The 22,308-nt window shown below is 46.5% G+C and overlaps 1 protein-coding gene across 2 annotated transcripts in view; it reads right to left on the reverse strand.

Moving 5' to 3' along the window:
• The window catches only part of ATP2B4 (ATPase plasma membrane Ca2+ transporting 4), a 91,192-nt gene that overhangs the window by 29,323 nt on the left and 39,561 nt on the right, over nt 1-22,308 (reverse strand). For both annotated transcript variants that reach the window (XM_061187475.1, XM_061187476.1), the window contains exons 2-8: nt 18,730-19,391; nt 6,978-7,175; nt 6,100-6,357; nt 5,508-5,633; nt 4,941-5,066; nt 3,772-3,807; nt 2,037-2,198 (exon numbers count right to left, since the gene is read on the reverse strand). In XM_061187475.1, coding sequence (XP_061043458.1) covers nt 2,037-2,198; nt 3,772-3,807; nt 4,941-5,066; nt 5,508-5,633; nt 6,100-6,357; nt 6,978-7,175; nt 18,730-18,922 — 1,099 coding nt within the window. In that variant the 5' untranslated portion in view covers nt 18,923-19,391. The remainder of the gene's footprint in view (nt 1-2,036; nt 2,199-3,771; nt 3,808-4,940; nt 5,067-5,507; nt 5,634-6,099; nt 6,358-6,977; nt 7,176-18,729; nt 19,392-22,308) is intronic.

Below are 22,308 nucleotides of genomic sequence, written 5' to 3' on the forward strand. Positions count from 1 at the left end.
ACACTGGAGGGGGACCAACCATCCTGGTTTGCCTGAGACTGAGCAGTTTCCTGGGCTGCGGGACTTTCAGTGCTAAAACTGAGAAAGTCTCAAGCAAACTGGGATAGTTGGTCATCCTACATATCCTACAATGGAAGAATCTGCTCAAGATCAGAAAACAACTGGTCTAGGGGCTCCAATTGCCTTGGGTGCTGCCTGGCTACTCTGAGGGCTGAGGGGATCAGTATTTGGGCATCTGTATCTACCTGTGGCACAATATCTGGGAAAAGTTCCACTTCAAATCATAGTTTGATTTGTGTCTTTGCTTTTCCTGAGGGCCCAGTGATTCAGAGGAATCAGAACAAGGCTAGAGGTGATTGTATCACTGAAAGCATATTCTTTTGTACTTTGCTGCATCAGGGTCAGGCCTAAGAGGTGAGGCAAGCAAGGCACCTAGGCTGCAAAATTTAAGGAGGCATTCACTCTCAGGGTGGTGCAAGGCACCTCACTCGCTTCCCCCTGGTCCTTGGTCTAGATAATATGTGAAATTAATAAACAGAGGAGACCAGTGGCTAGCCCTCAGGTAGCTTGTACTCCCTAAAGAATAAGGTAGGGATTAGGAGCACAACAGTAGGATCTGTTTAATGTTTCAAACCCGTGTGCCAGGCTCAGCAATTTGATTCCACACTTGCAATTTATCTCATCTGTGTATTGTTTTTTTAAAAATTAATTAATTTATTTATTTTTGGCTGTGTTAGGTCTTTGTTGCTGCACGTGGGCTTTCTCTAGTTGCGGCGAGTGGGGGCTACTCTTTGTTGCGGTGCGCGGGCTTCTCATTGCGGTGGCTTCTCTTGTGGAGCACGGGCTCTAGGTGCGCGGGCTTCAGTAGTTGTGGCACGAGGGCTCTAGAGCACAGGCTCAGTAGTCGTGGCGCACGGGCTTAGTTGCTCCGCGGCATGTGGGATCTTCCTGGACCAGGGCTTGAACCCATTTCCCCTGCATTTGCAGGCGGATTCTTAACCACTGCGCCACCAGGGAAGTCCCTCATCTGTGTATTGTTTATATGCAAGAGACTTCATGGTGGTCAAAATTAGCTAGGTACTAGAACTGGATGAATAGGCCAGACTGACGCTCTATAAAACTCTCTGTGGTGCTTAAAATGTTCTCTATTTGCACTGTCCAATATGGCAGCCACTAGCCACATGTGGTTATTGACTAACTGAAATAGGTTAATGTGACTGAGGAGCTGAATGTTTAACTATATCTAATTCTCACTAATTTCATTAATTTTCATTAATTTAAATGGAAACAGCCACACATGGTTAGTGGCTGCAGTAGTGGACAGCATAGATTCTTGCTATTCAATGTGTGCTTAGCAGCACTGGCGTCACCTGGGGGATTGTTAGAAATGCAGACTCTCAGGCCCCACACAGAAATGTACTGGACTAGACTCTGACTGTAGTAAACAGAGAGGTGAGGTCAGCAAATAAACTGTGGGAAAAGACTGTAGTTTAAGGGATATGTACGCTGAAGGAGCAATCTTCCTTTGTTCCCTCCTCCAAATCCCCTGCCCCACCCCACCACTGAAAGAAGGCAGGAGAGAGGAGAGTGCAGAGGCAAGCGATGGAGAAGCTGCTTCCTCTCACGATGCACAGGAGTGCCTTTACTGACCTCTGCTCTGCAAAGCGCCTCTTTAATCACTGTCTTCCTTTTCGCTCCAGTCCTTATTCTGAACTGATTGCTCTATGCCTGGCCATTCCTATGTAAGGAGTTTATAAGCCAATACACAAGCAGGTGAGTAGCTATTAAAGTCTTCCTTCTTGCTAATGTAAATCTCCCATTTGTTTGCGCCTTTAACCCTAACACACAGGAAAACATCTCTCTCTGCAAAAGCTAAACAGTCGCAGAGAGAGACACAGCTACCTGGACTGCACTAGCCACTTGGAATTTTTAGCTTCTTTCTGCCAGACCTGGTTGGTGTAGAAAGAAGGCAATCAAAGTAGCCAGGATCCAGAATAGCACTGATAAACAAACCAAGAAGGCTCCACCCTACTCACCAGCTTTCCCAATCTGAACAGCCAAGCGCGTCAGCTTGCCCTGCAGCACCGACTTCTCCTTTTTGGGCAGCTTGGCTGCCTTTTTCTCCTTTTCCTCATTGTCGATCCCCTCCTGGCTGTTGAGTGGCTGGATTTCCAAGGCCACTCCATCCTGAGTCTTTGCTAGGGTGTACACACAAATAGGACAGGTAAGCAGGCAAGGTAGTAGCACTGAGTAGCAGGCAAGTGGAAACTAACAAATCCTTCTGTCTTATTCCTGGAATATACCTTGGACCCCTGACATCAGATCTGACCACCCTCACCCCATGCCAGACAGGGAACTTGACTTTGACCCTCTGTTAGGGCTTTTGGAATGATATCTTAACAACTGGAGGTGAAATCTGGTGCTTTTAGGGTATGGATTTCCACTTCAGTGGCAGCTTCCTGGCACTACCTCAGAGCCCCAAGCCATGTTTATTCCAGCAAGAGGATTAGTCAAGCCACTAAGTGCTATTACCAACAACCATCCTTCCTGGAATTCAGTGCTTAATATAGTGAATCTTTACTGCAGAAAGGGGCTGAAGGGGAAGGCTGGTAGATATTCCTAGAGCATAAGGGTCCTAGTCAGCTCTTTGAAAGGTTCATCTCTCTCTCACTATATCTATAGCTATATCTATCTATATATATATAGACTGTCAAGGAAGAAACACAGACCCCAGACACAGGGTATTTTCCAGTTCCCTCTCGTATTAGTTGAACGATAAGGGAAGGAAATCTCTTTTCTCCCCTGTCTGATGAAGGTAGGGAGGTACAGAGTGGGACCTAGGGGAAAAGGGAAGAAGCTGGTGTGAGGGACTCCCTGGAATAAGAGAAAGCCAGGATAAAGACAGACATATAAATCCACTTTGCTTTAAAAAGAAGAGTTAAAGAAATCTAAAATTAAAGAATTATTTTTGTGGAGTCCTGGTTCTCCGACATGATGCCTTTATTTCTAAAAACTACTATGATGTGGGTTACAAAAGGAAAAAATCTCTAGGAGCTGTCTCAAGAGAGCAGTTCTTGCTGGTTCCTGGCAGCCCTCCAATTTCACCCCTGCAGAGCTCGACCCCTTTGGTTAGATGCCCTTCCTGAGATACTGTCTCTGCTGTCAGACTCACAAACAAGACAGAGACAGGATGTAAACACAGCCACCAAAAAAGCAACACACATCAGATTAGGAGGAAGAAAACAGACTGTGGAGAGAACAAAGAAAGAGGTGGAGAGCGAGGTTATGGAGAAAGGGCTCTCTCCAGCCCCGAGAAGACTAGCTGAGAAGGAATCCAGATCAGAAGAGGACACCGATGAGGAAGCCAACAAGAGGAGGGTGCAGGGACTGCCCATCCCAACTCCTTCCACCATAAGGACCCTGAAGTCTTCCAATCCAGAAACTGATGACCGTTGTTGTTTACATCTGGCCTAGGGCAGTGAAGCAAAGAGTTCAGCACCCTGGGAAGAGCAGATCAATCTCACAGGCTCTCCAAGATTGATATGAGGTTCCTTGAGCCAACAGCAGAGGATGCTGTTGTCCCATCTTAGATTGGGTTTGAGAGCTTGAGACCACCCCCAAATCTCTGCACCTTCCTCAGGATAAGGCATCTGGGCCACAGCAGCAGATAACAAATTTATGGAGAGGAAAAGGGAGGAGGCAGATGGCCTGGGAAGGCCTGGTTTGAGTGTGGGCAGGTAGAGATGGCAAATGAGTGGGTGGAAAGGTTACCTTTGTTGCGATTTTCAGGGACTCCTTGTTTTTTACCTGTTTGAACAAGAAAGAAAAAAATGGGGTGGAGACCCAAAGTGACTATTAAGAGATCAGATATCCAATGTTTCGGTCCTGCTCAGAGCCCAAAAGGGCAACAGCAAAGGGGATGAGTTGCAGGAAAGGGAATGTAAAGGAAGCTCACATCTGTTTACCTCCATTTTCATTAGGGGCTCTCATGAATCCTTGGGGTATGGACCAGGCCACTCATGCAGGTGAGTGCACACCCACTTCTGAGTTGCTTTCTTCTGGAGCACAGTTGTTGTTGGGAGGGTGCTCCCAGCCTGAGTCACACCACTTGGAGAAATGGGGTGGGGGTTAGGAAGCGAGAGGTTTGAACTGTTTCTGCCTGGTGGCAAAGGCCCTGCAAGGTGCCTCCATGTCAGTTTACCAGCGCCAAGCAAGCGTCCTCCTTATTCACTTGCAGGCAGCTGCAGAAACGGATAGTCTAGTTCCTGAGTGAATGTGTTTTGTCTCCTTCTCATTAACTGCCCTTCCCTAAACAGCCCAAGATGGTCCTCCAGCCAACTGGTAGAAATCCTTCTCTCCTCCAAGGGAAGAAGGAATGCTTAGGGAAAGGTGTAGATATGGTTTGGTATCTTTTTTTGCCTTCTGTTTTCCCTTCTTTCAGGAACAAGTGAATGGCAAAGACAGGGCTAACTTCGGGGTAGACATTCCCTCTCTGTTCCCACTCTCCTGGCCGTGTCTCTCTTCCACCGACAGCCCATAGTTTCAGCAGGAATCCAGTTTCTTCTCCTGGACAGTTTTCCCTTAGCCTTCATGATTCATATAATCCCCCATGTCTGAGGCAAAAACGGGCAAGGGTTGGAGGACTACGCAGAGGGGAGTTGAGCACCTCGCCAGCTCATTTGGGGCAGGCTTTCTACCTCATCCCTTTACAATCCACCAATAGACACAGGAATCAATGCAACCTGACTGGGGAGCCTAGAGCCAGGATCTGGTTTTCATTAGAGCACCGTGGGGAGCCAGGGATGATACCCTTAGCTCAACAAGGGGTTTGGATATCTGCACTCATCATCCTGCAGATTCTTCCAACCAGGTACTGCATCCTTTCCTAGTTTGTCCATGGGGGTGGGAGGGAAAAGACTCTCGTCCCGAAAGCCCTTTACCTTTCTTCTTCTTCTCTTCCTCTTCCCCCTCACTGGCCCCCAAGAGGGTAAAGATGATTCCAGTCTGAGAGTTGATACCCACAGCAGTCACTACCATTCGGCCAGAACCTTCCATGACATGGGTCCCTAAATGAGAAAGAAGACGAGAGATGTGTTGTTTTTTTATACCTGGCCATTCTTTGGTGTGAAACATAAACCTGGAAAAAAGCAATCCCTCTTTCTTCCTCTCCCATGGATAGTGATATACTCAGCAGATAGTAGGAAAAGATCAAGAACAAGCAAACTGGGGGGTAAGGAAAACAATGTGTCTAACTGCTTTAGGGTAAGGCTCCTTTCCCACCACCCATCCCCAGCCAGCAGAGCCCTTCCAAGGTCCCTATAGCACCTGCTTCATAGGCAACCTCTTTTAGGTTGCTTGATATCCTTGTATTCAACCCACTAATACGCTACTGCCTCAGTTGAACCTTGGGGCAGGGCCAGAAGGGAGAGCAAGGTCTGGATATGGTCTCTGTGGCTGACTGTCTGGGGGGGAGGTAGAATAGGAACTGGTGTAGCCAGAGGCCATACCTGAGAGCAACATGGGGTCTCTTTCCAGGGACTTTTTGACATGGTCCGATTCCCCAGTCAGAGAGCTCTCATCAATCTTGAGATCATTGCCCTGGATCAGGATTCCGTCTGCAGGCAGCAGGTCACCTAGTACACAGAGGTGAAGGGGCAACAGGGAAAGAGGGTAGGTAAGGACCATCCAACCCCATCTCAGGGCTGCTCCCATGGGCCCTGCCTGTAGGGCAAAGGCCCAGGGAGAATCTGGAGAGCCTTTGAAAGACAACTTCAGCTCTGACAACCTGGGATAAGACTCCATTCCGGGTATTATAAATTCAAACAGTTACTGATCCCCAAACACCTTCCCATGGACTGAATATTATATACTTTTAATCTAAGACACACAGGGTACAGTCTAACAGTCTTTGGGAGTTTCAGTTACTGCTTTCTGTGAATTTCTCTCCCATAACCTCCTTAAACTCTAACCTAGAAGCTAACACAATTTGGGGTCTTATCTTTTTGGGTCCTCAGCAATTCCAAGCAGCCCCCTTATGCCAAAGGACCTAGCCTTCAAATAGGGAGGGTGGCACAGGTACAAGAAACACAGAGCTCTCACCGTATTTGATTTGGGCAATGTCACCCACCACGATCTCAGCCACAGGGAGCTGAATGATGTGACCATTTCGGATAACGGAGAATTTCTGTTCCTTTTCAATGCGGTTCTGCAGCCCCCGGAATTGCTTCTCTTTGCTCCAATCATTGAAGGCAGTCACTAGCACCACGATGATCACTGAGAATAAGATGGCTGCCCCCTCAATCCAGCCGGCTTCTGCCTCCCCTTCATCTTCTGGGCTAGTTACGGCTAGACCACACTCTAGCCCAGGGAAAGTAGAGAAAAGAAGGGTCACCTAGGGGCTTTTGTTGACATTAAAAATGGGGGTTGTGCTTCTGCAACCGCCCAGAATAGAAAGTCAGGGAAAGAGAATAACAGCTATTCTCTTGGGTAGAATAGCTCTCCTCTGAGGATGCTGGAGGACAGCAGGATTGGGCGTCATCTCACCACCAATATAACTGTTTATGTTTACCCAAAAGAAGCAAATGACTAAATAGCATGAAACATGTCAATACAAATTACAGGCAAGTCACATATAAAGAACTTGTGACCGCCAACATGGTAGCTCCCACTACTACTTCCTAAGATGCTCACACAACTGGGGGAACTCTGAGATGCAGGGCTTTGTTGGTTGAGTGAGCATAGAGGATTTAAGACATTCTGAATAAGGATTTGATGGGAAAAGGGGGACAAGACCCTGGAATCAGGATAGGTTGGAAGAATAGCTTACTAGCTACTTGTTAGTTTCCTTTGGAGAACCCACTCTGGATAATGGGGGGGCATTTTTAAGCTATAATCTGTCAATGTGAATACTAAGTGCTTTTCGGTGGTGCTGGAAAGAACCCAGATCAGAGTCATGCTGGTCTGTTCAAGATACTCACGTTCATTTTCTTCCCCAGGGGGGCGATAGAAGGACAGGACCAGGGAGATGATGGCTGCGATCTCCAGGATGATGAGTGTGACATCTTGAAGGGCTTCCCACACTAATTCTAAAAAGGTCTTGGGCTTTTTGGGGGGAATCAAGTTTTGTCCAAATACTTGTTTACGTTTCTCCAGATCTGCAGGGTTTCCAGATAGGCCTGAAAAAGACATAAGAGTGGAGCAAATGAGCAAGAAAAAAGGGGTAGGGATGAATGGCAGAAGAAGGCAGTTAAAAGATCCCTTTAAAAAAGATCCCTTGCTTCCCGATCTGCCCAAGTATGAGATCCAGTTAGGGTGACTGGTCTCTGTGGCTGACAGACATTTTGCTCAGACTCAGGGGGTGTGAAACTTTCAGTCTAAAAATGGGGGCAAACCAAGACAAGTTGGTCACAAGTTGGTTACCTCCTCTTGGTCTCCAGGGTAAACTAACCTAGACCTAAAACTTCATCTCTTCCTCATGGAGTTTGCTCCAGGCTCCAGCTCTAAGAGCACAAACATTAAAATGTTTCCTGAGACTCACACAGAACTTTCCTCTCACATTAACATGTAAATGCTGGTCATGATTTAAAAACAGAGCTGGAACTTCCCTGGTGGCGCAGTGGTTAAGAATCCACCTGCCAATGCAGGGGACATGCGTTCGATCCCTGGTCTCGGAAGATCCCACATGCCGTGGAGCAATTAAGCCCGTGCGCCACAACTACTGAGCCTGTGTTCTAGAGCCTGTGAGCCACAAATACTGAGCCCACGTGCCACAACTACAGAAGCCCACACGCCCTAGAGCCTGCACACCGCAACTACTGAGCCCACGCACCACAACTACTGAAGCCCGCGCGCCTAGAGCCCATGCTCTGCAACAAGAGAAGCCACTGCAATGAGAAGCCCATGCACCGCAACGAAGAGTAGCCCCTGCTTGTCGCAACTAGAGAAAGCCCGTGCACAGCAATGAAGACCCAACACAGTCAAAAATTTAAAAATGAAATAAAATAAAATAAAATGTTATAAAAAAATAAAAACAGAGCTGGCTTCCACCCACTGGCTCATACACAAAAGCCAGAAAGAATAAGCTATCTGCCCAAGGTCATGCTAGGAGGCTAGGAGACAGAGCCCAACCAGTTGTCCTGTCCAAGTTTCAGTGGTTTCAGGAGATCAACAGAGTAGAGGCTTTGAGACTCCAACTTTGGGTATCCCCGTTTTGCACACAGCCATCCTTTTCTGTCACACACAGAGGCGTACATGCATAGACACACACACATCACTAAGAGGTACTACTGTTCTGCTAAGTACTATGTACTTAGAGATGTACTAGGTGCTAAGAGAAGTACTACTTAGACAAAGTACTAGGAGAAGCACTATTATTCAGGTTGAATAAAAAGAGAACAATGAAGGTGAAGCCACTGAGTTAGTACTCAGTCCTTGATTATCAGCATGCTCCCCACTAACACACGTGTGCTTACATACCTGTGTGAGTGTGCACACATAGTCCAGGCATGTTGCCAGAGAGAAGAAGAGTGAGGCAGAATTATTCCCAGTGTCTTCCTTATATTTAGGCCCTTCTCCTGGGCCCCAGGGGTGTTATACTTTAAGGGAAGAGGAGACAGCTTCTAACTTTAATTAATGCCAGGTGACATTTATCAAGTTGTTTACACAACTTGATTAGCAAATTAGCCCTGGTTTTGGCACTGGACATTGTTGGCTATACTGTGGGTTCCCCACAGGCAGGGTGAGGCAACCTTTGTCTTGAAAAAAGATCAGCAGCTGAGGAGGGTTAGAATCAAAGGATGGGGACACTTAACACAGCTTCACACAGAGGTGCAAGAAAAGCAGATGACCGGAAGCTGCAAGGAGAAAATGGGGATACTGATGCCAGAGGACTTCTTCACACTTTGGTCAACGTGAAGGGCTACTCCACTGGTGGGGAATGGGGGCTTAGCAGGAGGGCAGACATCTATTCTCCATCTCCACTGAATAGGATGCAAGAGTGTTACTTTAAATGGCAAGGAGAGAGATTTGGGTTAGAACTAAGGAAGACAGAGCAAGATTTTGAAAATGGGAAAATAGGTACCCAAGGGAGTATTGTTTGCAGGGTCCATTTCTCCACCCTAAAAACAAAAACCATCAGGAGAGGTACTTGAAATCTACCTGGGGACCCTGCCTGGAGGTAAAGTGGGGGTGTGCACTGGCACCCACGATTGTGGAGTGGGGACTGCAGACCACTTCCTCTTGCCAGTGCTCAGGAGAGGGAAACAGGGGAAGTGGCACCTGATGCTCTTATCCAGGGCCTCCTGCCTCCTTGGACCCAAAAGCACCACCTTGGCTGGAAATCTGAGAGGCACAGCAGAGCTCTGCAGGGGAGCAGTTTTGGCCAAAGCACTAGAAGCAAGCTGGGCTGCTTACCAGAGAATCCCTGCCTCCACCACTCTGAGGAGTCAGTTCTCAGCAGGAAAGAAAATCCAGGGCCTGGGAAAGGAGTGTTTCTGGGCAGGGCATCTTGATCCCCAGGCAGGCAGAGGCAGAGGTGCCAGGGGACAGGGCCTTGCTGCTTCTCTCTCTCAGGGACCTGAGATAGCAAGTCTGTGCCAACCTGGAACTGCTGTGCTGGACGGCCAGGCTTGCTGGAGGGAAATAGGAGTTCTGCTAATTTGTTAATCTACCTAGGATGTTTCTCAAGAAAACAGGATTCACAATGTAAAGGAAGGAGATGTTATTCCCTCCTTAACAAAGGTGAGTAGATGACCATGAGGGCAAATCAAGACATCAGATATTAGAGGTTATCATCAACGGACATCCCAATAAGTCTAATGAAGGCCAAAATGACATCAACAACAACAAGAACGGTCTAGCTAAAAGCACCCCATCTGAGGTAGCCCTGCCTCTCCCTGCTCTCATATTAATGCCTTGTAATCACCCTTGACTCCTCTCTCTCCCTCTCATCCACTATATCCATTTAGTCAGGGAATCTGTCAGCTCTACCTTCAAAATATATCCAAGTTCCCCTCACTTCTCATTTTCCACAGCTCCCATCCTGGTCTAAGCCATGGTTATCCCTCGCCTGGACCACTGCGACTGTCTAACTGGCCTGCTGCTTCCACCCTTGCCTTTCTGTTCTCAGTCTCTTCTCTTTCCAGAATGATCTCTTACAGCCCAACCCATGACACTCATCTACCCAGAATCCTCTGGTGCCTTTTACTTGGAATGAAACTGGGTACAGAAGACCTTACGATGGCCTATAAGCCCCCTTTATGAGCCCCCAGCCCCCCACTCCTTAACTCCTACCATTTTCCCCTTGTTCATTGAGATGCCGTCAAGTTAGCCTTCCTGCCATTCTCTGCATGCACTAGACACGTTTCTATTTCAGGGCCCCTGCACACGTTTCCTTTCTCAGATTCCTCTTCACTAGGTAGGGCTCATCCTTTCACCTCCTTCAGGTCTTTGCACAAATGCCACCTTCCTCATGAGGCCCACCCTGACCACCGTATTTAACACAGACTTTTCTGCCCCTAGCACGTTTGATCCCGTTATCCTGCTTAACTGTTTCCCTCTACAGGTCTTCTCTCAGAACAGATTATATACTTATCCTACATTTGTCTATCCCCCTCCACAAGGGCAGGATTTTTGTCTTTGTTCCTTAGGTCTAGAACAGTGCTTGACACATAGTATGCACACAAATTTATTGACTGAACTGCATGAATGAGTAATAAATAAGACTGTGAACATTTAAGCGATTACAATTGTGCCAGATGCTTCACCAGGCACATTTGTGTCTTCTCACTGAAACGCTGCAAAGCCCTATGTAGTAGCTGCTATTAACCCCACCTCACATATAAGCAAACTATGGCCTGGAGAGGTTTTGTAACTACTCAAGTAAGTACGCGGCAGTCTATACCGCTCTACAGGAAGCAGCTGGATGCCAACCTACACACAGTGGGGCTGGGGTGTGGAGGCAGCTGCACTCAGCTGAGGCTTCATTCTGGTGTGACTAACTTGTCCTGGTTTGTCTAGGGCTTTCCAGGTTTTAGCACTGGAGCTCCTGCCTCCTGGGACGGCCCCTCAGCCCAAGGCAAACAGGGATGGTTGGTCACCCACCCTCCTTTATTTACCTCAGGGCAGGCCCACATGCTGCTTTTCTCTACACCTCTAGGCAAATCAGTCCTGTTCCCCCTCTTTATTTACAACCGGGGTGAATTAGTCCCATCTTTTCCTGTCCTCAGGGATGGTGACACCAGGTCTGTCAGAGTCTAACCTATGAATTTTGTATTCAATAAAAGGTTCATTATTGGCCTTTTTTGGTCCCAAGCAAATGAAACAAGACAGGTTATGGAAAACAAAAAAGGTCAGGCCTTGCTCTTACCTAGATGCCCTCAAAGTCACACATTTACTTCCCTTTTGCCATTTTCTCTCATCTCTCTGCTCCACCTTAAGTCACCCTACGCTCTTACAATAGCTACCTTAAGAAGTCAAGTGGCTGCCCAAGTTCCCAGCATGCCGTGTGGCAGGGAGGGGCAGTTTGGGGCTGTCAGCTAGTAGCCTTGGGAATCCTCTCTGACATGTGGCATGGCACAGGAAAGCCATGTGGGACCGGGAGCTCAGCCAATCCCCAGTTTTGGGCTTTCCATTCCCATTCTTCCTGCCCCCAAGAGGCTCTCAGGCCTTGATCTCAGCAGCTGTGATTTCACATAAATACTTGTCCAGCCCAGGAGGGGGTTTTAGTCCCTTATCTCCACAGTTGCTTCTAAAATATACCGCTTCCCGAAGAGGGGAAGGAAGACTTGGCAGGGAGAAAATGCTGGAAACACTGGAAAAGGGTTTCCCCTAAAAATACATCAAGAAAATGAGAAGAAACCTTGTCCCCAAGAACATAAGAGAGAAAATCCACCCAAATCGGGAGTACATCTGGCCCCAAGAACCAGACTTAACACATGAGCTAGGAGAGGTGACAAGAATGTCAGTCTGTGAAGTCATCGCCCCCACCCCACGCTGGGGAATTACACAGCCCTGCCCAGGCTGGCGGGAGACGGAATAAGCAGCAGTGGAAAATCTGTGTCTGCTATGAGCCTGTGCGGGGACTCAGGGCTTGGGAAGAGAAGCGGCAGCCCAGCCCTCAGTGGCCTGGCTCCAGCAGGGAAGGACCAGGGCCAGCTTCCCTAGGAGGCCGAGGACTGTCGGCAGGGGCACCCCTTATCAGAGCCAGCTCAGGCCCAGAAAGGGTGGGGCTAGGTTAGACATCATGAGGGACTTCCCAGCTGTCTGCCAATGGGAGAGCAGAATCTTCTCCTACAAAAATAGTATAAGGGAGAGGTTTCTCTGGATTGATTTGAAGGCAATCCTATTTGGTATATAAGAACAGACATCAGAATACCTTTCAAGTCCTACCTTAAAAACCCTGGATTAGGGGGCAAAAGGGAAGAGTAGCCTAAAATCAACATAAGGACTGACAGCTCCTGCTGCTAACCCATTGCCACTCCTCCGAGGATTCAGAGCAGTTTCCCTGCTTCTGCATCTCTAGCTTAACACACCCAAAGCTTGGAGATGTGCTCTGTACCTGCTGGCCTTCTAGCCCCCAGAGAGAAGGCAGTCTCCCTAAGGTCACAAGAGGATGTTGGACTTAGAGAAGAATGCCCCTTTCTCACTCTCAATCCTAAAGCCCTGCCCTAGGTGGACAGCTTCCTCAGGGAATGTCTCCCCTTATCTGGCCCTCTGCTGTATGCCTTTTTTGAACACTCCAACTCCGGCATAGAGAAGAGACAGCTCCCCGGAGTGCCCTCCTCACCCTCTGCTCGGGCGCCCTCTCCCACGCTGCATGCACACACTCCCCTCCGGTGTCACACCTCCCAGTACTCACACCTCAGAGCTAAATAAAAAGAGCGAAAGCTCCACTTCCAAGGGTGGATGCAACATCTGCCTCAGCCAAGGAGGGAATGCTATCTTTCTTCCCTCCCCTAGCTGACGGTTCAGTGCAACGCAATGACAAGAAGGTTTAAAGCAAAACAAAACACGCAAGAGTTTCTGCTGAGCTGCCAAAGGAATGTGGCACAAAAGGTTCTAGGCCTGGTGGAAGGGGAGAAAGCAGGGAGGGCTCTCAGGTTCAGGAGATGTTAACTATTCTCCCTGCCTCCAGACTTCTCTACCCCCTGCTTGGTAGCATTATGCCAGCTAAGCCAGAAGCCCAACTCTGGGCAAGGAGGAGCTGGATAGAAAAGAATTCACAGAGCCTGGGGTTGGCCTGGGAAAGAGCAGGCCCATAGCTGTCATGCACGGTTGGCTTAATTCAGCCCTAGGCATATAACTCAAACCAGACAGGGAACTCCCAGGATGCAACGTGGAATTCCCTGCAGCGGGAGGAGGGACTGAGGGAGGGCGCTTTTTCTCTCCTGTCTTTCTCAATCATCTACCATCCCACTGTTGATGCTGCTTCCCCCAGGTTTTGTGAAAACCTTTCCCACCCCTCTGCCAAGTACTAAATATTTCACAGCTACTCACATCACAGCTTAGCTGCTCTCTGGCTGTTTGAGCTGGTCTGCCCATCTCTACCCCTTCTCCTCCCTCTAAGATATTCTTTTGGCATGAGTTTCTGTCATACCTTAAACTTAATATGTCTGCCCAAAGTGTGATGGGCAGAGAGGACCACAGATTGTTATTCTCAGCAGTCATGCCCACATGAATTGTTTTTAGAATAATTTATTTGGCATCTTCCAGGTGATGGCTATGGGGCAGAGGGCATGAGGAAAGAGAGGTAGCTTGGCTATGCTTCTAAGTTGAAATTGATGGACTCCTAAAAGTGGATTTTCTAAAACAGACTATAAGCCCTACAGATACGGAGGAAAATCTCAGAGAAGCCAGTTGCCCATCTTCTTCTCATATCCGTTCCATCCCATATCCAACTGCCCATTTCTTTACATCCCCTGCAACATCAACATTCTCTAAAGCAGTGGTCTCTAAATGGGGGGCATGCATTCATCTGTTAGAGCGTGGGAAATGTACTGGAACTTTTTGTATTACTTCATCCATTTCTATTTCTTGTAGATCCCATTATGTAAAGAATATTAGTGTTAGAAGTACTGTAGGTGAACATTTATTGGGGCTACGTGTGCAATTTTCTTTCAGATTGACAATGCTACTAGAAATTTCAATCTCCCACACTGAGGAAGAGCCCAGTCCCAGTATGTCCCAGCGTATGGGAAAATGGATAGTTCTTGGTAGAACATGCCACTGACCTCAAAAGGCATGGCAACAGGAACACAGCTAAACCCCAGAGACCTTAAGGTGGCAGGAGATATTAACCTAAATCCTGCAGTTAATGAACCAAAATCAAAGTTTGGGCTGTCTTAAAACAGATTCTTTCCCCCTCCTGCTGTTTACTCCCCAAAGAATCTCAGCTCCCAAAACCTAGTAGGTGCTCAGTAATTAGGCAAGGCAAAGATGCTTGCATCTTATGCCAGGAACATTTAGTAAGTGGTAGCAATTACCACAGAGCATGGCCAGGCCAGAGCTTCCCTAGGCAATCACATGATGGAGGAGTCCTATCTCTGACTCCTAGGCCCCCTTTTCCTTCCCTACAATCCCCTCAGCTTAGGTCCCTGTACTATGTGCTCCCATAATACCATCATAGCACTATGACAATATTTCTGAAGTTGCCTTAATTTTTGTGTATCCTGTTATTGCCTGTAAGCTCTATGGAAGGAAGAACTGTCCCTGTCGTGTTCACCATTGTGTCCCCAGCACCTGCTGGACATTAAATATTTGTTTAATGTGGTTGAAAAGAAATTAGAAACCCTCTGTATCCCACTGTCACACCCTCAACTCTGCAGAGGAGAAAAGGAATAGCAGGGTACAGAGGGAACATGAAACAGAAATTCCCACCAACATTCTTCTAGATCCAAATTCAACATAAATAGTCTTTAGCTTTCTGAAAGAAGCCCACAGGTAATGATTCATTGTTTAGTCAAGGCTCCCCTTCTCTGCCCTTTCTCATCTGGGCCCAGACCTCCCCCCTAACTGCTGGCCTAGCTCCTCCTCAGAAAACATCATTCTTCCTCCTAAAAAGGGTAACACAGCTGAGGACCAATGTGGAAAAGTTCTATGGGGAAGAAGAATTCATACAACTTTCTATCTAGACCAAAGAATCTCTCAACTAGGATTCTCTCTTCTTCCTGCACACAAAGGGAGACTGAGACTAAGGAAAATACCTCTCCTTTCTTCCCCTTAAGCCACGGGTAATTCTCATTCCAGATTCACAAAGGTTTCTCTTGCTCTTGCAAGCCAGGAGATAGCATGCAAAACTGATCAGAAGATAATAGGCTATCTTCTAGCGGGTATCATCCAAAATGCTCAGCTCTTTGGGGATTGGAGAGATTGGTTGGGGCTGGGATGTAATGGGGAAAGAAGAGGCAATAGAAAGAGGGGGGATAAAGAAATTGGAATGAGGAAAGAAGCAAGCAAACTAAAAAGATTCCATTGGCGCAAAATGCTCAGGTTTTCCCTACTGATAAACCTCAGGCAACACAACAACCACTTATCCAGGAACTAGAGCCTCACCTCTGCCTCTCTGCTTCTCTTTAACCTGGCCATGAAGGCTGAACTCTTTAGTGGCTTAGACGAAAGCATGTGTCGTCTTTCACGTCTCCCCCACCCCTTTTTGTTTCCCCAACTTTCCTTCCCTTTTTTGCTTTCACACTCAGCCTTGTGTCTGGTCGTTGCTGAATGCCATGGAGGCTGAGCACCTCCACGTCGTCTCGAATGTAACCAACTCTTGGCCACTGGGGCACCTCCTCTTGTTCCAACTAGCCATTGTACTCGAGGAACACAAGCCAACATTAAATTCACATTAGCATTGGGTCACGGTTAGACATTTTATCAGGCATTGGAATACAAAACAAATTGTAAAATTATCTGTGATTCTGAGATTCTCCGTGTTGCTGCTCTAGCCAAAGGGGCAGCAGAACATTAATGGACTGTGAATCAGAAAACATGAATTATTCCATCGAGTTCTACCCTGTGGTAAGACTTTAGGCAAGTCATTTAAACCTTTTGGTCTGTTATGAGCAAGAGAGAGAGAGAGAGACAGAATAAAAAAAACATGTTAGTGTTTGAAATGTTATAAACTCCAAGTTCCATAAGACCACTTAGTAGCTATGGTTTAAAACAATCTACCAATCTATACTAAAGATACTATCAATCCAACAGAAAATTAAGGGGAAGAGTCACATTCTAGGAACCAATTCCCCCTATCTTACTTCACCTTGGTTTCCAATCAGCAGAATTCTAACACCGGAAAAATTTCTTTATTCTTATTATTAGCCTGCAGGGGCCTCCCACAGCTATGCTAGGCTGTCAGGCACCTCAGTGGTCTTCTGTGAACAGGCTGTTTTTTTATGGCACCTGGATATTGATGCTCTTTTCTCAGCCTGTCCAACCAAACTGCTCAGCACCATCCCTGTCTGGGGAGAGACTTCTGTGTCATAGCTCTTCTGTGTCTCCTTTGCCTATCCCTTTACTCTTCTCACATATGAGGGGGTCATTGTTGGCACTGGGGGCTAAAAATTACTCACAGAAAAGTTATTTTCTGACACCCTGCCTCAGCAGCTCCAGGACCAGCCCTATGGGTAAGTCGTAATATTGAAATAAATCAGGATACATATCTGTGATCTAAGGAAGCAGGAGAATGGCAGTGGACAACTGTGACAATGGTAGGGGTACTGGGATATAGGCATGGCCAGGGTCTGTAGCAACAGAGGCACCTGACATCAGAAGGGTGACTTTCAACTACAGGTCTGAAACCAGGACTGGGAAAGAATCTAAGCATTTGATATCTGATGTTGAGATTAAAGTACAATATATATGCTGGCCTTTGGGAATGGAAGCTCTCTGGGAATCAGGAAGTTAACAATAACAGCTATGAGAAAGGGTTTGGAAAATCGGGAGGAAAGTCTGGACCCTGCTCTTAGGAGTTTCTTAGGTTCCAGCTTATTTGCACTTCTGAGTTTCACTTTGTGAGAGAAACAACTGACCCAAGGGATAAGAACAGAAGAGGAAGGGGAAAAGAAAGATCCTGCTTAAATTCTGATGAATGTTTCGAAAGTATTGCAGTATCTCAGTTAAACATAATAGAATACCCTCTCTTTAAGGTCAATGCTACTGTGAAAGTGGCAGAATAAAGAAATCTAGCTGACAAGAAGCAGGCATTATCCAAAGGGCAGTCATTAGATACTAAACAGAAGGCCTTTGCTAAGCCACATGAAAGCAACTAAGCACTGCCATCTTAAACAGCTTTTTGACATCAACAAGTGAATGGAGAAAATGGACAGTGGTTGCAAGTAGACTGCAGCAGCCTCTCCAGATGTAATAACACATTGCACTCCATAGGCACTCATATTCTGGCAAATATCTTCAGACACATGGACTCCATTTTAATGTGAGACGACTAATTTATTGAACACCCATTATAAGCATAAGCATTGTACATAACATTACATTATTTAATTCCAATAACTCTACAGGCTAGATACTAACATCATTTTCAAAGAAGAAAATGATGTTTACTTAGGGAGGCTGAGCAAACTGTTCAATGCTATTCAGCTAGTAAATGGTAAAGCTAATATTTGAACTTAGAGCCTATGAGATAAGAAACTGAATTCTAGAAGTACAGAGAACGTGTAGGGCAGCTCTCTTTGATTGCAAAAAATAAAATAAAATAAAATAAAATAAAATAAGACATGGGCAATGTACAGATATCTAGATAAAAATCTCTTCCTTTTTTTAATCCTAGAGAGTCTGGACTCCAAGTCACTAACTTATAACATTGGCTAGGGGTCAAAACTTCTTAGAATTGGCAAGAAGTATGATGTGGCCTCCAAGGAAGGGTCAGAAATTATATATCTCAAGAGGCTGAAGGCATCTAAAGGACAAGATCTTTGCTCTATCTCAAGCTACTCAACCGTGGCCTGCCTGACTGATAGGACCAAGCAAGGACCTGTAACAGATGCTGAAACCAGGCAAAGGAGAAAATAAGATTCCTCTGGTGCTCTCTCCATTTCAATGAGGCAAAATTACCATGGCTCACTGGGCAACTGGGCTGAGCCAGGTAAGCATGAAGCTGGATTTTTCATTCTCTTTTAAGAATAGATTAAGAACAACTATACTAAAAGTGCATAGGACAGGGTTGAAAAAGTCATCAATAATTCCCTGAAAGAAAACAGAGTGAGTAATCCAAAGATATGGTGGGTACAACTCTCTACGTTATGACTTACCATCCCGTTTGTAACTGTGTACCATAGAGAAGTGCTACATTAGGTAGATGGACTCACCCACTTTTCTTCATATTACAATGTAAGATCAGTGTGGGGAAGAATTATATCTTCAACCCTTTGCAATCAAAGACTGATACAGAATAAGGGACTTGATCACTGATAAACGCATCTCTAACATAAACATTTATAAAATAGAGATCTTCTGCCTTCTGTACATTGATACAGAAAAAGGAGGAAAGAATGATCTTCAGAGAATACCACAGTCACTCAACATCATCTCTGGGAAAGAAATGACATTTCTCTCCATAGCCGCACCTCCTTTCAGCTCTTCAGATACTATACTTTACCCACGAGACACAGATATACCAGCAAGGTCTCCAGAAATGTTTCTTCTCTAGAAGTTGGGAAAATAATATATTTTAACACTAGCCACCTTCCTCCAATTCCCCACCCCTGGTATGGCCTTTACCTTCCACAGGGTTGGTTTTCAGTCTATTGCAGAGATTCATTACTCCTCCATAGTGGACATTGATCTGGTTTATTGCATCAGTTGAACGCAGCTCCATGAGCTTCCTCAGGTCCATTACTGTGCAGCCAAATTCCCCTTCATGGCTCTCAATTATCGAGTTGGCTGGCAAGGCGTGTTCTGTTGGGTTCGTCATTTTGCCTGCTGTTACCAAGCCCCTCAACCAGAGAAAATGTGAAATTTCCCTTCCACTGATCAGGGTCTCTTGCCTCTCTGCCTCACTTCTTCTTACTTTTTGCTTCACTGGGAGCCCAGATGGGAAATAGATCGACTATATCTTGTGCAATAAGCTTCAGAGTAGCAACCCGTAGCCCAGATCCTTTTCTGAGTATGAAGCTTGGCAGTGGGAGGAGGAAGAGGATGGGGGAACTGGGTGGAACCGGACCACGTGTCACGATGATTGGTGTCCCCAGGTGGTGATGGAAGTGGTTGTCCAGGGTAGGTAGGTTCCTAGCTTAGACCAACTTGCCCAGATGGAGGTGTAAACAGGATGTGCATGTTACCATGGAGGCAACCTTAGCAACAACCAGCGACTGCAGTGGTAGAGAGGCGGCAGGAGGAGGAGGAAGAGGAGGGTTCCCTGGATACCGATGACAACGGGATCTCTGGAATAAAGATTCAAAGATAGACAAAAAGAAACAATTAGAGCAGCATGGAGATCCAGCATCTGCAAGGGCAAGAGGTACTCATTCTAGCACAGGGTTTAGGTGACAGTTGATGTCTGAGCTGAACTGATAGCTGAGGCCTGAGCTGAGGCCCCTTCCTCCCTGGGAGGCCCCAGCAGCCTGTAGACTCCAACGATTTCAGATACACCCCAGTCTTCATACCTCACCTCTTCCAAACCAAGCAACACACATCCTACAACTTCAGAAACTTGGAAATAAAAGGTTATGACCTCTAATTGTTCTAATGCACTCCCTGTCTATTTGAGGGACCTGCTATAGAATCTTTTAGTCTGACCTTACTTCTAAGAGGTGAGAAGAGGTCAGAAAAGGAGTCCAGACCAGAGTGATCTGGAGGGTGGCCTGCCAGTCTGCCACCCTCCCCCATACCCTGCACCATCTTCTACTCCTAATACACACATTTACAAACCAGGAGGACAACCTGGTAGAAGATGCCCAATCCTCTGCAGCCCCTCAGAATACTCAGCCTGATGCTGTATAGAAATTCTTCAGGATGCCGCAGTTGTCCATAGATCAGGAGCTAAGCCCCCCACTGCTCCAAAAAGCTTTTGGGGGGAAAGGATGAGTAAAATGCTCTGTCAGTAGGCGATACAGGGTGGAACCTTTTTACATAAAGGGGACAGAAGGACCTCTGAGGAGGAAAGATAGTGAGTTTGAAGCCTATGAGTGTTAAAGTTCCTCTGGGGTGGCAGGAATACGACAGCTACTGATTCAGATAGAGCCTAGGGCCACAACAGGGTGAGTAGGGGAGCAAAGTTAGTCTGCGTGTGAGTGACACCGGAGGGTCTCAAACCAGCATTTCTCCCCTCAGGAAGGCATGTGTTACCTCTTACACGTGCTCACTAGGGAGAGAGGGTCAGGAGTATGTACAGGTGAGAACAGGGAGGATGAAGGTGAAAAGGCTTATCCTGAGCCCCGTTCTCAGCGTCAGAAAGGGGCTGCTGTGTGGCATGCAGGAGGACTGCCACACATTGGCTATTTAAATGTGAAGGGGCTCTTCCTGAACACAGCACCCAAACACTGGGGGCCCAGCCCCTCTCTAATAAATGGATGACATCCTTGCTTCTAGAAGGTGAACAAAGGAGCACAAGGACCATCAGATAAGGACTTGACTCTTTTATCAATTAATTTTCCAAAAATCACATGTGGCCAAAGTTCCTGCTAATTATAATCAATCCTGTTCCTGGCAGGTTCCACTGGGATGGAGGTGGTTAAACCCCTCCCTCTCCCAGTCTGCCCTCTGCCTCCTCCTTCTACTATAAATTTTTAGAGCTACTCTGACTTACAAAGGGTTACGCAAGCAGGGTTTTGTTTTGTTGTTGTTGCTATTGTTTTTTAAACATCATATTCCTTTTCTTTTTAGATGTCATCAGAGAATCCTGGGGAACAAGGAGGTCTGGAGAGAACCTGAGGCAGAGTGTCAAACTCCCTTCAATCATACTGGCATAGGGATAGGCAGTACCACAGACTTTTCTCTCCAATTCACCTTCTTCTCCAAGTCTGGAAGCAGTGGGAAGGGCTATAGCAGCAAGAAGCCCAGCTGACCCTTAAGTTGAACTCCTTAACCTTTTAAGAGGATGTTGAGGACAGTGCTGATTGAGAGCTTAACTGGAAATCAGAAGATTTTACTTTTTTTTACTCTCTACCCACTGCCATGTTTGTTCTATGAAGGCAGAGATTTTTCATGTGTCTTGTTCACTGCTTTCTCCCCAGTGCCTAGATGAGCACCTGCATGGAGCGGGCATTCAGCTAATTTTTTTGGTTGAATAACCAGTAGTAGATTCAGAACCAGATTCACCATCTTCCCAGGTACCCCTCCGGCAAGTCACTTGGCCTTCTTAGTGCTCAGTTTTCTTAGGGCTCAGCTCCTCCCATCTTTATCTGGGGGAAGAATCAGCCCTACCTTTTCACACCATCCTAAGAAAGTGGTAAAGGAAAGGGATTATAAATAGAAATAGCGCTTTGAAATCTTAGATGAAAGATGACCAGTGTCCAGTATAGGACACTCAAGTGATGCGAAAAAGCTTAATTTGATCTTAATGAACTTTTTTTATCTAGCCCTTAAAGCAGAAGAGCAATAATTTCCACGTGCCCCTCCATCTTTCCTTGCCAGGGGGAACTCCCACACCCCCAAAAGAATGGAAAATTCCAAGGCAGCTTCATTAGCAGTAACCATTAGCTAGGTTAGAACCATTAGCTATAACCACTAGGCAATGTGGCCTGGGATCTCTAGAGAAGTAGGGGCAGTCTGAAGAGATCAAAGAGGAGAGATTCTTCCACTCACGTAGACAACCAATGAGAAAAGGTCACTTAAGATTAGAACACATGGGACAAGTAGAAAGGAATGAGGTTTGTCTGCTTCAGGTTGCTCTAGAGACACATATGTAGGTCAAGCACTAAGCTGCTGGCACAAAGTCACAGGGACAGTGCCCATTTGGGACCCTTTCTTAAGTTGGGCTCTCCGTGAAAGTTCTTCCGGAATTCAGAGGCATAGCTGGTGCCAATACTTCTCTCTGAGCTCTTAGAATAAGAGCTCTCTGCAACTGCTGAGCTTGCCTAGCCCCTAACCTTATTAGGCAACTGGCAAAGAATAGTATGTAAATGCTCACACAGGCTCAGCCTCAGATGCAATGCTCAGATGCCTAGGAGGTACCACCTCTTGTCAGGTCAGGATTAGTCATTCGGCTCAGGGCCTCCTGGGTTAGGTATGTTCTCACTCTCCGTTTCTAGCATTTTGCCAGCTTAATGATGATGGGATGGAAGAGCAAACTCTCATCTCTTCCTGCGGGGGCAAGAAATCATACTAGTTATATGATCATTAAATCATTTTAATTTTTTT

Source organism: Eubalaena glacialis, chromosome 3 (assembly GCF_028564815.1).
Source record: "Eubalaena glacialis isolate mEubGla1 chromosome 3, mEubGla1.1.hap2.+ XY, whole genome shotgun sequence".
NCBI lineage: Eukaryota > Metazoa > Chordata > Mammalia > Artiodactyla > Balaenidae > Eubalaena > Eubalaena glacialis.